The sequence below is a fragment of the Oncorhynchus masou genome, chromosome 31, assembly GCF_036934945.1.
Source record: "Oncorhynchus masou masou isolate Uvic2021 chromosome 31, UVic_Omas_1.1, whole genome shotgun sequence".
NCBI classification, from domain to species: domain Eukaryota; kingdom Metazoa; phylum Chordata; class Actinopteri; order Salmoniformes; family Salmonidae; genus Oncorhynchus; species Oncorhynchus masou.
Genome location: NC_088242.1, coordinates 90,746,253 through 90,760,589, shown reverse-complemented (window position 1 = coordinate 90,760,589; position 14,337 = coordinate 90,746,253). Strand labels below are relative to the sequence as shown.

General features: G+C 42.8%; 1 protein-coding gene across 1 annotated transcript; it reads left to right on the top strand.

The window, feature by feature from the left end:
• Positions 1–1,274: 1,274 nt before the first annotated feature.
• Positions 1,275–14,290, top strand: LOC135524740 (transmembrane protein 47-like). The gene is made up of 3 exons (XM_064952528.1): positions 1,275–1,668; positions 11,232–11,372; positions 11,556–14,290. The coding sequence occupies exons 1-3, from the start codon at positions 1,443–1,445 to the stop codon at positions 11,732–11,734; spliced, it is 546 nt and encodes a 181-aa protein (XP_064808600.1). The 5' UTR covers positions 1,275–1,442; the 3' UTR covers positions 11,735–14,290.
• Positions 14,291–14,337: the final 47 nt, after the last annotated feature.

Here is a 14,337-nt window from a genome sequence, read left to right as displayed (position 1 = left end):
GCAGGGTAGGAAAGATATAGGTCTGTAGTAGTTTGGGTCAAGAGTGTCCCCCCCTTTGAAAAGGGGGATGACCGCAGCTGCTTTCCAATCTTTGGGAATCTCAGACGACACAAGAGAGAGGTTGAACAGGCTAGTAATAGGGGTGGCAACAATTTCGGCAGATAATTTTAGAAAGAAAGGGTCCAGATTGTCTAGCCCGGCTGATTTGTAGGGGTCCAGATTTTGCAGCTCTTTCAGAACATCAGCTGACTGGATTTGGGAGAAGGAGAAATGGGGAAGGCTTGGGCGAGTTGCTGTGCGGGGTGCAGTGCTGTTGAAGGGTAGCCAGGTGGAAAGCATGGCCAGCCGTAGAAAAATGCTTATTGAAATTCTCAATTATAATGGATTTATCAGTGGTGACCGAGTTTCCTATCTTCAGTGCAGTTGGCAACTGGGAGGAGGTGTTCTTATACTCCATTGACTTTACAGTGTCCCAGAACTTTTTTTGAGTTAGTGTTGCAGGAAGCAAATTTCTGCTTGAAAAACATGCATACGTTGTTTCCCCGCTTTTTATGGAAACCCAAAGAACGCCATGTCCGTTGTGCTGACACAGCACCGTGGAGATACGGATTTGTTTTGCGCCAAACTGTCACGCTATTTTTATATAGAGGCATAACACTAAGACGGAAGGGGTTAACGTTTTAATTGAGGGGGCTACGTCGCTTGTGCCCAGTGTGATGAGTAATTCAGTTTATAAGCTTAGGAAAAGCCTATTCATTTTTAGTTTATTTACTTGTCACAATATATTAAATTCACAGTGTCTAATCAAACTCCAGTCCATGATCACATTTGACTGTAATTTGAAATTGACACTCAACACATCACCTATGGGTCGAAACATGATGGGAGTAAAATGAACGATGAATCATATGAAATAATTGCACTTGTCAGAAAACCCCTATGTTGATTGAATAATTGTGCGTGAAATCAAATGTGCAACTTTGGAATAAATTGCCTTTCAAAGTAATAATCAAATGTGTGTGGGAGTGGGGCAGCCTTTCCCCCCTAAAAATCAATAATAGCTAATTACTGGATACTTCCTTGTGGAAATAAGAATCGGTTAGGTTCAATTATAGAAATGCGATTTCATATCCCCTGTTTCCCTCTGAGAGAGAGAGAGGGAGGGGGGGGGGGGGGTAATTGGCCAACCTCTGGAAAGAGACTGCCGAAAATCAAGAGAGAGACCTAGGCACTAGGACCCTGCAGGTGCCTCTGTGATATTTCAGCAATGTTCAGTGCGCTCAGACGACTCGCTTCAGCAGCAGTGATACGGTAGCTGCAGCAGCGTCCCTGACGCGCTGCCCACCCTCCACTCTCAGCAGGGGAGAATTACGAAATTCTTGGTTTGAGACCCAACCGCCAGCCCACGGTCCTCGGAGAAAGCTACTTTTGTTTACCATCCCATGGCTTCATCCGTGAGTGGAACGGAGGAGGTGCGCGTGTCGGCGTTGACACCGCTGAAGTTGGTGGGCTTGGTGTGCGTCTTCCTTGCGCTCTGCCTGGATGTCGGGGCGGTGTTGAGCCCCGCGTGGGTAACGGCGTATAACCAGTACTACCTGTCTCTGTGGGAGTCCTGCTGGAAGCCTGTCAACTCGGACACATGGCAGTGCAACACAACGCTCGAGACTGGTGAGAGAGACCTGCCTCGTGTTCACTAATGTCAATAGACCTATTACTATTTTTACTGTTCAGAATGCACATATGCATCTATACTGTGTTTATGTTGAGGTACAAATTGATAGGGTTCTATTTTGGGGACATTTTGAGGGATATATATATTTTTTCAATGCCCATGATGATATGCTATGCATCCATTGAGGAACATATGAATTCAGAGATGAAAGGGACGCCTGCGGCTGAGTCTACTGGTGCATCAGTACAATCACTTAATTTTTTCTCTGCTCAGTAATAATTTGTTGCAGCTGAAAGGTAAAGGCAAGAGCATCATTTTTCCCATCCAGTCTCTGCTATCACATGTATGATGGACGCTCTAAAGTTTGCTTTTCAAAGTTTTAAATAGTTTATTTCAAACTTAAAGGACTTGTTATAATTAATTATGGGCATATAAAATATCATTTACTTGCCCTCTTTTCTATTCGCCCATCCCACCACTAAATGATGTGGGAATTTTGTCCAGCTGGGGTTTATTGGGCTTTTGTTGCCGACAAAATGAGCCTTTGTTGGGGTTCCTCTGCTGGCCAAGGAGCAAGGGCATTTTGAGAAGAGAACTCCCCAGAGATCCAAATGCTGAGAGATTAGTAACCAGGGAAACAAGTGGCACATTCTAGAAATGCTGTTTTCCCCATTGAAAAGGGGACTTATTTTTCATCCAGCATGGAAGTTTTTGTGGAAACGAGCTGTATTTCGATTACTCCACCAGGTGTTCAATGCGTCTTTTTATCTAGTTTGTTGGCTGCAGATAGTGTGCTGTGCAGTCAATGAATAAGTGTTTTTGTTTGTCTGAATACACTGTTTTTGTTTGTGATGAGTATCCTAACTGAGGGGTCATTTTGGCACCGCTCTTCTCTCCTGTCACTCTGAGACAAAGTGCAGCTTGATTCCTTATAAAGACATGGAGTCTCTGTGTCACTAGCAGCCAGCATACCACAGTAACTGCACACAGCAAACTGCCCATTTCCTCAGTTTGGCCTTGCACTAGACTTAGGGATCAATTTGACTCACAGTAATCAGTCACTCTCTCCCCAATATCTAAGTTTCCTCAGTGTCATGCCCAGGGTATTAAACAAATTGTTTGGATTGTATTTACCCGGTTGGCGCACTTAATAACATGTTCTGCTGAGTTGTTGTGTATAGATGTGTATTCATGTCCTACAAGCAGGTTGGTACACTCAGTAAGGAGTTCTGCAGGGTTGTTGTGTATAGATGTGTATTCAGGGCCTACAAGCAGGTTGGTACACTCAGTAAGGAGATCTGCAGGGTTGTTGTGTATTCAGGGCCTACAAGCAGGTTGGTACACTCAGTAAGGAGTTCTGCAGGGTTGTTGTGTATTCAGGGCCTACAAGCAGGTTGGTACACTCAGTAAGGAGTTCTGCAGGGTTGTTGTGTATTCAGGGCCTACAAGCAGGTTGGTACACTCAGTAAGGAGTTCTGCAGGGTTGTTGTGTATAGATGTGTATTCAGGGCCTACAAGCAGGTTGGTACACTCAATAAGGAGTTCTGCAGGTTTGTTGTGTATAGATGTGTATTCAGGGCCTACAAGCAGGTTGGTACACTCAATAAGGAGTTCTGCAGGGTTGTTGTGTATAGATGTGTATTCAGGGCCTACAAGCAGGTTGGTACACTCAGTAAGGAGTTCTGCAGGGTTGTTGTGTATAGATGTGTATTCAGGGCCTACAAGCAGGTTGGTACACTCAATAAGGAGTTCTGCAGGGTTGTTGTGTATAGATGTGTATTCAGGGCCTACAAGCAGGTTGGTACACTCAGTAAGGAGTTCTGCAGGGTTGTTGTGTATAGATGTGTATTCAGGGCCTACAAGCAGGTTGGTACACTCAATAAGGAGTTCTGCAGGGTTGTTGTGTATAGATGTGTATTCAGGGCCTACAAGCAGGTTGGTACACTCAGTAAGGAGATCTGCAGGGTTGTTGTGTATAGATGTGTATTCAGGGCCTACAAGCAGGTTGGTACACTCAGTAAAGAGTTCTGCAGGGTTGACGTGCATGCATAGATGTGCATACCATTAAAGATGCAGTGTAGGAACTTAAGCGCTTACAAATTCCTAACATATAGTATGAATTGGAATTTTCAACATATCATATAAAATGGATGACGTAGTACACAATTGTGCACAATTTTCAGGGGAGACATTTTGGCTCGTGAGCACTACTTTCACAACTACTGTCTGAGAATGTACAAAACCTCTGGGGTATCCCTTTTTAATGCAGAAGACATGTAAATGGGTAACATTTGGATATTACACTCAATCACACATATTCTCTCTCTCTCTCACACACACACAGGTGTAGACAGTCTGAGGAGTGTGAGACATTTTGCGCTGATGCCAAACCAGTGAGAGAGGAGAAACGAATGTGGAGTGAGTGTGTAAGTGCACTTAGCAGACACTACTCATCACTATTAGCGCTGATCTCTGTCCAGTCAGAGGTGAAGAAACTCTCCATAGTCTCCAGGTTCTGATCTGACACAGTTAATCCCCCTTATTGTCTCAGGCTGAGAGTGGCCCTTGAAGGGATGCATAAAAAAAATCCAGATTATTATTATTTTTTTAAATGGAGATGACAGCTCCTGAAATACACATAGGGAGATGTAATTAATGATCAGATTGGATCTCGCTAATCTCCATTTCCATCGATCATCATACAGAACCTAATCTGCATCCCAAATAGCACCCTATTCCCTACATATTGCACTGTTTTTGACCAGAGCTCAGAAGTAGCCCACTACATAAGGAATAGGGTGTAATTTGGGAAGCAGTCCTATATTAAAAGTTAGCGCTTCCTGTCCTTCTAGCACCGAGACTCCTGGCTGTATTTTTCTCACGCAGAATGTGTGTCTGTTATAAATCTCTGAGCTTCTACAATGAGTTTCTGTATCCTAGTGTTACATAACTGATTGAGACTGATAACCACTGCAGTGGTTCCTGCAATTTCAGCCTTAGTCAAAAACTTCTATTGGATTCCAATAGAAAAATCCCATCAGATTTTATAACCAGTCCTATAGGATACATTTTGGAACCAATCCTATATGATTTTATCCTAGAGGACAGGTTCCAAAATCTGATAGGGTTTTTCTATTGGATTCTCGTATTGGAATCCTATCGGATCCTATAAAATAGAATCCCAGAGGAGCCCAATAGGACTGGTTCCAAAATTTGATATGATTGAATCACTCCCATATTGTGGTGGTGTGTTGAAGAGGTTGAGAATTATCACTGGCAAAGAGATGGAGATTGTGCTCCGGAGAGACACGGGAGACTGTTCCTCAGTTTACTGGTCTTTAATCTTGATTGTAGTTTAACATAAATGTTCAGTTTTCTGTGCCATATTTAGCACTGAGATTGTCCAATAAAGCTACTATGATGGGCCCAGAGAGGTTCCAATCTATGCGTAGCGAGGGGTGATGTAAACAGAGGAAAAGTCACTTTTTAAATTACACAAACCGAAATGATATATTTGTTTACAGAATGGCACCTGTCCGGTTCAAGAAAGGGGAAACAAAATCCAAGCCCGGTTCAGAGTACTTCACTTACAAACCCCCAAAAATAATTTCGACAATCATTCAATTATATTTTGTGACTAAACTTGGTTTTGGCTCGCGGGTAAAGGAATCACTCAAGGAAGTTCTTCCTCTTTTAAGCCGTCCTTCGTCTCTCAATGTCCTCTTCTGTACTTTTATCCTTTCTTTGTTCTAGATTTCTCCTTTCTTTGTCCCTCCTCCCTCCATTGTTTTCTTCGTGTGTAACTGCCTCCGTCCCTTCACCTGCGACGGTAATAAGGTGTTCGGAGAATCCTGTAATGTTGGGGTGATTCCTGGAGTGGGAATCTCTTCTAACCAGTGATATAGAAATGATCGGATTCAGTGTGTCCTTTGAATAGTCTTAGTTTAAACAATGTAAACACACCAACAGTCTGCCCTCACTCTATTGATTTCGATATGATGAATTAACAAAATAGTGTTGCATTTAGCTTTCGGCGTTGGCGACATACTTGAAACAATGCAACAATCCACAATGTAGCTGTCTTATAAAAGTTGTCCTGTAACCAGTGATATACAGTAAATATTCCCAGATTCCGTATGTTTTTTTAAATGTTTATTAAGGTTAATTTGAACAGGGCGTGCAACCGTTCTGTTCATTTCAATGTGATATCAAAATGAGTGCTTGTCAAATAAGTGTTGCGGTTGCGTTCTCTTTCCGTTTAGGCCACATCCCTAAATCAAAATGCATCACTCCAAAGTGTAGCTGCTTGTCTCCAACGGGTGTTTCCAGGTTCCATGTGTTATTGAGTTGTTAGTTTCAGCAGCGCATTGCAATTCGATTTCTCCTCTAATCAATATGAGTGATTTAATTGGCACTTGTCAAAACAAAATGGTGCATATGCAGTTTATAAGGTGCTCCAAAAAATGAATAATACAAGTAATATGATTACTATTGTGGCACATGTATGTGTAGGAAGTAGACTACTGTTTATTGATGATTGATTTGGACACGACAAAACGGTGTTTTGACATTGGGCTATTTATCAAAAGTTATTGTAACGGGAAGCGCCAACAGCATTATTTTCAACTTATGTTTTAGGAATTTAAATGGAACTTTCAACATTAATTTCCTATATTATTTAATTAGGTAACAACTGCTAAATGAATCCAACAACGTGATGTGATTTATTTATTTAGATCTACCAGAAATCATGAAAACGGGGTTGACTTTCCTATTATAAAGGCGCATATATTTAGCAATAACAAACAAGATAAACATTTCTCATTTACTATAAAAATACAGTGACTCGAAAATAACGTACAAATGGCTTCAACATCGCTAGAGTTTCACTGTGGTTTTAGTCATCAATCTAGCAAGAGGGCAATATTGTATTAATGTAGTAGTGTTTCCCCCCCTAGAAAGTTATGACCTTTGGCTTTTACCAGGACTTGTTTATTTATATCTGAGAAAAACAACACTTTTCAACCCATATGTTCTAGTACACAATCCAAGTGTAATAAAACATATACAAATATGATTAAATATATATATATATATTCAATAATGAATCCCTTTCATACTGTATAATATGTCCATATATAGTTCTACCCAAAATATTTACTTATGACAACAAAATATAATTTATTGTGTTAAATAAAGAGAAAAAACATTCTAATAGGATTTTGTAACCCCCAAACAAAATCCTACAAGATTTAGCAAAAAGGATCCAATCTGATTACTTTTAATTTACAATAAGAAAAAAAGTAGTCAAATAGGATTCTGATACAAGTGACACACAATCATATAGGATTGCGAGAATCCTAAAGGGTCCAATTGCTCCCAAGTGGCGCAGAGGTCTAAGACACTGCATCTCAGTGCAAGACCTGCGGTACCTTGTTTGAATCCAGGCAGCATCACATCCGGCCGTGATTGGGAGTCCCATAGGAAGGCGCGCAATTGGCCCAGCGTTGTCTGGGTTTGTTCTTAACTGACTTGCCTAGTTAAATAAAGGTTACACATATATACAGTCCCTTCACAAATGCTCTCCATCCAACCTCACTGAGCTCGAGCTGTTTTGCAAGGAGGAATGGGAAAAAAATTCAGTCTCTCGATGTGCAAAACTGAGAGACATACCCCAAGCGACTTACAGCTGTAATCGCAGCAAAAGGTGGCGCTACAAAGTATTAACTTAAGGGGGCTGAATAATTTTGCACGCCCAATTTTTCAGTTTTTGATTTGTTTGAAATATCCAATAAATGTCGTTCCACTTCATGATTGTGTCCCACTTGTTGATTCTTCACAAAAAAATACAGTTTTATATCTTTATGTTTGAAGCCTGAAATGTGGCAAAAGGTCGCAAAGTTCAAGGGGGCCGAATACTTTCGCAAGGCACTGTGTATGTATATATTTTTTAAGTCATCCAATAGTAATCTGATAGAGGTGACACAAAATCCTACAAGATTGTATTGGGAAAAAATCACTAATCCTATAGAATATTTTTGACTAGGGAGTTGCGGTCTGAAAATGACCAAGAAAATGACCAAGATTACTGGAATGACAATATTTTTAATTATAGTGAACACAACATGTAAAGTGCTTGTCCCATGTTTCATGAGCTGAAATAAAAGATCCCAGCCTTTCATATGTACAAAAAGCTTATTTCTCTCAAATTTGTTTACATCCCTGTTAATGAGCATTTCTCCTTTGCCAAGATAATCTATCTACCTGACAGGTGTGACACATCAAGAAGCTGATTAAACAGCATGATCAATACACAGGTGCACCTTGTGCTGGGGAAAATAAAAGACCACTCTAAAATGTGCTGTCTTGTCACACAACCCAATGCCAGAGATGTGTCAAGTTTTGAGGGAGCGTGCAATTGACATGCCGACGAAAGGAATGTCTACCAGAGCTGTTGCCAGATAATTGAATGTTAATTTCTCTACCATAAGTCGCTTCCAATGTCGTTTTTAGAGAATTTGGCAGTACATCCAACCGGCCTCACAACCGCAGACCACGTGTAACCACTCCAGCCCAGGACCTCCACATCCGGCTTCTTCCCCTGCGGGATCGTGTGAGACCAGCCAACCGGACAGCTGATGAAACTTCTGCACAGACTCTCAGAAACCATCTCAGGGAAGCTCATCTGTGTGCTCGTCGTCCTCATCAGTGTCTTGATCTGGCTGCAGTTCGTCGTTGTAACTGACTTCAGTGGGCAAATTCTCACCTTCGATGGCCACTCGCACGCTGGAGAAGTGTGCTCTTCATGGATGAATTCCAGTTTCAACTGTACCGTGCAGATGGCTTGTATGGTGTCGCTTGGGCGAACGGTTTGCTGATGTCCACGTTGTGAACAGCGTGCCCCATGGTGGGGTTTGGTATGGGCAGGCAAAAGCTACGGACAATGAACACAATTGAATTTTATTGATGGCAATTTGAATGCACAGAGATATCGTGACGAGATCCTGAGGCCCATTGACGTGCAATTAATCTGCCGCCATCCCCTTATTTTTCAGCATGATAATGCACAGCCCCATGTCACAAGGATCTGTACACAATTCCTGGAAGCTGAACATGTCCCAGTTCTTCCATGGCTTGTATACTCACCAGACATGACACCCATTGAGCATGTTTGGGATGCTCTGGATCGACATGTAAAACAGCGTTTACCAGTTCCTGACAATATCCAGCAACTTCGCACAGCCATTGAAGAGGAGTGGGACAACATTCCACTGGCCACAATCAACAGCCTGATCAACTCTGTGAAGGAGATGTGCCGCGCTGCATGAGGCAAATGGTCCCACCAGATACTGACTGGTTTTCTGATCCACATCCCTACCTTTTTTTTAAAGGTATCTGTGACTAGCAAAGGGGTTGCCATTACAATTAAGCCACTTAGCTGTGATTGTAATGAATATTATACATCTACTATTGGCCTTTTTAATTGATATGTCCAACTATTCAAGCTATTTCTAACACACATGCATCCACGTGCACACGCACCTCTTCTAATTGAAAAACAATCTATTTTCTCTGATGGTATTTACTTTGCCATTATGCCTTTTTAAGTTAATCAACCTCATAACATCCCTTGTCTGTTTACATATACCATACCCCCACCCAGCCCACAGATTGTTGATGAACAAGTCTAGACTGTTGCTCCTAACAATAAAACATCTATATCCCTCAGTGGACATGAATGGAAGCCCATTCATTAACCTCCCAGTTAATTAAGAGTGTCTAGCAGCCAGCTATAATAGACCACATTTTACAAGTAGTCAATTAGCAGAAGCTCTTAACCAGAGAGACTTACAGCAGCAATTAGAGTAAAGTGCCTTGCTCAAGGGCACATCAACAGATTTTTTTTTTTTTTTTTTACCTAGTCAGCTCAGGGACTTGAACCTGCAACGTTTCAGTTACTGACCCAATACTCTTATCCACTAGGCTGCCTGCCGCCTCTAAGACTAAGCTTGTAAACATTCTATGGTGGAGGGTGAAGATGCCCCACTAATGGTTAAGGTCAAGATTGGGCAAGGGGAAGGGTATGGGTAGCCATTTGATTAGATGTTCAAGAGAATTATGGCTTAGTGGTAGAAGCTGTTTAGAAGCCACTTGGACCTAGACTTGGTGCTCCGGTACCGCTTGCCATGCGATAGCAGAGAGAACTGTCTATGACTAGGGTGGCTGGAGTCTTTGACAATGTTTAGGGTCTTCCTTTGACACCGCCTGGTATAGAGGTCCTGGATGGCAGGACGCTTGACCCCAGTGATGTACTGGGCCGTACGCACTACCCTCTGTAGTGCCTTGTGGTCGGAAGCTGAGCAGTTGCCATACGAGATGGTGATGCAACCAGTCAGGATGCTCTTGATGGTGCAGCTGTAGAACATTTTGAGAATCTGGGGACCCATGCCAAATCTTTTCAGTCTCCGGGGGGGGGGGGGGGAATAGGTTTTGCTGTGCCCTCTTCACATCTGTTTGTTCTTCTGACCATGTTTGTTGGTCATGTGGATGTTAAGGAACTTGAAGCTCATTCCCATACACAAAGTGGTTGGATATAGAAATCCAGTAGTTTCTCCCCTCTGTCTCCCAGCCCCCTGTGTGTCTCTAGCCCCCCTCTCCTATCCTTGTTAGCATTCCAGCAAGGACAGAGTGCTATTCTAGTCTCTACTTTAGATGAGTGATTTGGAGTACTTCTTGAAACTGCTGCTGACTTTGCATCGAGCAGGCAGGAGGGACACCCATTATCCAGTCACCCAGAGAATAACAGTCTACTTCTGCACTGGGACAGAGAGAGGGACACCCATTATCCAGTCACCCAGAGAATAACAGTCTACTTCTGCACTGGGACAGAGAGAGGGACACCCATTATCCAGTCACCCAGAGAATAACAGTCTACTTCTGCACTGGGACAGAGAGAGGGACACCCATTATCCAGTCACCCAGAGAATAACAGTCTACTTCTGCACTGGGATTCATTAAGAGGCCTAGCAGTGAGAGAGAGGGAGAGAGACAGTTTGTGTTTAGTTTTCATCCATTTTTTGCTGTGTTGGGTACAAATGTGATTTTAGTGCAGGTTTAACATTCTTGGACCATACGCCACACTGTTGACATGGATCACTAGGCTAATAATCCCCATGGATAGATTTTCCTGGCAAACCTCTGTCAGATCCTCAGAATACTCTCCCATGAGGAATAAGAAGCCTTCTGTTACCAGATGGTGTGGGTGGAATGTCAGACTTTCATGTCGACGTCTGTGTCATTTTTCACTGTGGCTGTGTACTTGGGCATGTCTGTGAGACTTCGCATTGCAATGTCACAGACCCTCTCTCTCGCTCTCTCTCTAGTCAATAAAATAGGGAGGTGCTTGAGTGCGTTCAGACTTATTTTTTACCAATTTCTCCCTTTCAAATAGAGGTGCTACAGTGTGTTCAGTACAGATCCATAATACATAACTGAGCAGGGTTTTCTACGCTCTCTCTCTCTCTGTGCCACCCCCCCCCCCCGTCTCTCTCCCTCTCAGACTGGCAGATTGCCACGTTGGCCCTGTTGCTGGGTGGTGCTGCCCTCATCCTGTTCTCCTTCCTGGTTGCCCTGGTGTCAGTGTGTGTCGGCTCCAGGAGCCGCTGCTACAGGCCTGTCGCTGTCTTGCTGTCCGCTGCAGGTACAGTATGGCATGAATACATGCACACACATCTTCAAACAGACACACACACAGTACATACATACTGTACACAGCACAAACACACACAGTTTGTTATAACTAGAGAATCTTAATTTTTCTCTGATCTTGTCATTTCATGTGCTCCGTTTCTTCTCTCTGCTTCACTCCCTTACTCTGTAACAGTGGTGCTTCAGGTCTGCAGTCTGGTCCTCTACACAATTAAGTTCATTGAGACAGTCAGCTTGAGGATAAACCACGAGTTTAACTGGGGCTATGGCCTGGCCTGGGGGGCCACCATCTTCTCCTTCGGAGGGGCCATTCTCTATTGTCTCAACCCCAAGAACTATGAAGACTACTACTAAACCCTGCAAGAGGAGAAGAGAGCCCTCTACACAACTTCATGCCCCCCCCCCCCCCGGGCTATGCTCTGAACTTAGTCTGTTTTATGTAACTGGTAGAGAAAATAAATATTCACAGAAAAAATGTTGGAGAATTAACAACAGTAGTGTCTATAGGCTCCATTCAGACCATTGTACTGTACCAGATGGTTGGCTCACAGGCTTAAAGGGACACTCTTACTCACATTATGATGTTGTGTTTTCTAAGGGAATCTCTGCCTGTGTTGTGACTGATATCTGCTATAGGCTAAGTGGTAAGGCTGAAGAGCCAATCAGACGGTTCAATGGAATCCTAATGTCCAATCAGATACATCAGTGAAACCATGTCAGGTCCCCTTTATGATAGGAACTTCAGCAGGAGTTGACAGGCACAATGCTTTGTTATTAATGACCAATCAAAGAAGGGACCGGTGAGAGTGATGGACATCGACCAATCAGAGAGCCGAAGGATAGTCCAGGTGGACAGATTGATCTTGATGAGGAAAGAAGTAGAATACGAGACTCACCTAAGGAAAGGAATCAAGGATGCATACCTTTACTAACCCCCACTAACAAACTGAACAAAAATACAAACGCAACATGCAACAGTTTCAAGGATTTAACTGAGTTACAGTTCATATAAGGAAATACGTCAACTTTAATTAATTAGGCCCTAATATATGGATTTCATATGACGGCAGGGGAGCAGCCATGCGTGGGCTGGGAGGGCATAGGCCCACCCACTGTGGAGCCAGGCCCAGCCAATCTTAATGAGTTTTTCTCCACAAAAGGGCTTTATTACAGATGAAAATACTCCTCAGTTTCATCAGCTGGTCTCAGATGATCTTGCAGGTGAAGAAGCCGGATGTGGAGGTCCTGGGCTGGCGTGGTTACACATGGTCTGCGATTTGGACGTACTGCCAAATTCTCTAAAATTATGTTGTAGGTGGCTTATGGTAGAGGAATTAACATTAAATTATCTGGCAACCGCTCTAGTAGAAATTCCTGCAGTCCGCAAGCCAATTACACGCTCCCTCAAAACTTGAGAGATCTGTGTGTATTGTGCGACAAAACTGCACATTTTAGAGTGGCCTTTAAGTCCCCAGCACAAGGTGCACCTGTGTAATGATCATGCCGTTTAATCAGCTTCTTGTGTACACTTGTCAGGTGTATCTTGGCAAAGGAGAAATGCTCACTAACAGGGATGTAAACACATTTGTGCACAAAATTGGAGCGAGATAAGCTTTTTGTGTATGAAAAATTACTGCTGTCACGTTTATATTTTTGTTCAGTATATTTGTGATTACCTTTGTCTTTATTTCATCTGTGGTAATCTACAAGAGGACTGGATGGGTTCAGGCAGGCAACATAGGAGTTTAACTAGTGGTTTTCTTTCACATGAAGGGGAGGTGACAAGGAGAGGAAGCCACTATAGACTATTGGTACAGGCCCCAATGCCACAAACAAGAGTTGGTATAATTGGTTAGGCCAGAGGCCACATTCCAGGCAAAGTATTACTGGTTAAACAGCTCACCACCATTAAGTAGCGGTAAGGCATAATCTAAGACTGTGCGGCCTAACCCCAGCTGTGCCGGGTTCAGATAACAGCAGTTGATATGTAACTGTGTACAGTAGTTTGTTTTGTGTTAAATGGTTTAATATAGTGTAGTAGATAAGGTGTATGAAGAAGGCAATTGACCAGTGTTGTAGTGTGTGGGGCCTGAAGTGATATGATCAAACAGCCAGGGGAGGATGGCTCATAATGGCTGGAACGGCGCGAATGGAATGGCGTCAAACACATGGTTTGACGTATTTGATACCACTCCGCTCCTGCCGTTACCCCGTCCTCCCCAATTAAGGTTCCACCAACCACGTGTGCACTCACATACTTCCCATGTGATGCCTCTTGGTCCACACTAGATGTCTCCCAAATGGCACCCTATTCCCTATATAGTTCACTACTGACAAGGGGCCCTGGTCAAAAGTAGTGCACTATGTGAGGAATAGGGTGCCATTTAGGACACAGTAGAGTTTACGTACAAAGTCCTCTTAATCCTGCACTATTATAGAACATTTTTTGAATATACTCTCATCCATAACTTTAAATGAAAGTCTTTACATTAAAAATACATGTCAATGAAGAGAGTAGGAACGCTTGAGGTAGAAATGTGGGAGTGTAAAGGAGTAACGAGGTGTGTGTGCTGAGTGACTACACCTGCATTGTTTGCTGTTTGAGGCTGGGTTTCTGTACAGCACTTTGACATCAGCTGAAGTAAGAAGGGCTTTATAAATCCATTTGATTGATGTGTGTCTGATGCCTACTGCTTTGTTTACTAATACAATAAAACTGGTCATGAAAAAGACTTGTTTAATTTGCATTAGGGGACAACCCAGTCAAAGCAAGCAGTAGCGCATTCAAGGCCCAGTGCAGTCTAAATCTAGATTTTGTGTTTTACATACATTTCCACACAAGGTTGGAATAATACTGTGAAAATGATAATGCCCTCAAACCTTTCTGCCAATTAAAATGAGTTCAGCTTTCCCCTCTCAGACCAATCCTAGATAGCCCTTTCAAAATTGCTGTTTCT

Bases quoted from the DNA above. Each gene is read 5' to 3' on its own strand.
- LOC135524740 (XM_064952528.1), top strand. From the start codon at position 1,443: ATGGCTTCATCCGTGAGTGGAACGGAGGAGGTGCGCGTGTCGGCGTTG. The intron at 1,669-11,231 runs GTGAGAGAGACC...TCTCCCTCTCAG, and splicing joins CAACACAACGCTCGAGACTG to ACTGGCAGATTGCCACGTTG. The intron at 11,373-11,555 runs GTACAGTATGGC...ACTCTGTAACAG, and splicing joins TGTCTTGCTGTCCGCTGCAG to TGGTGCTTCAGGTCTGCAGT.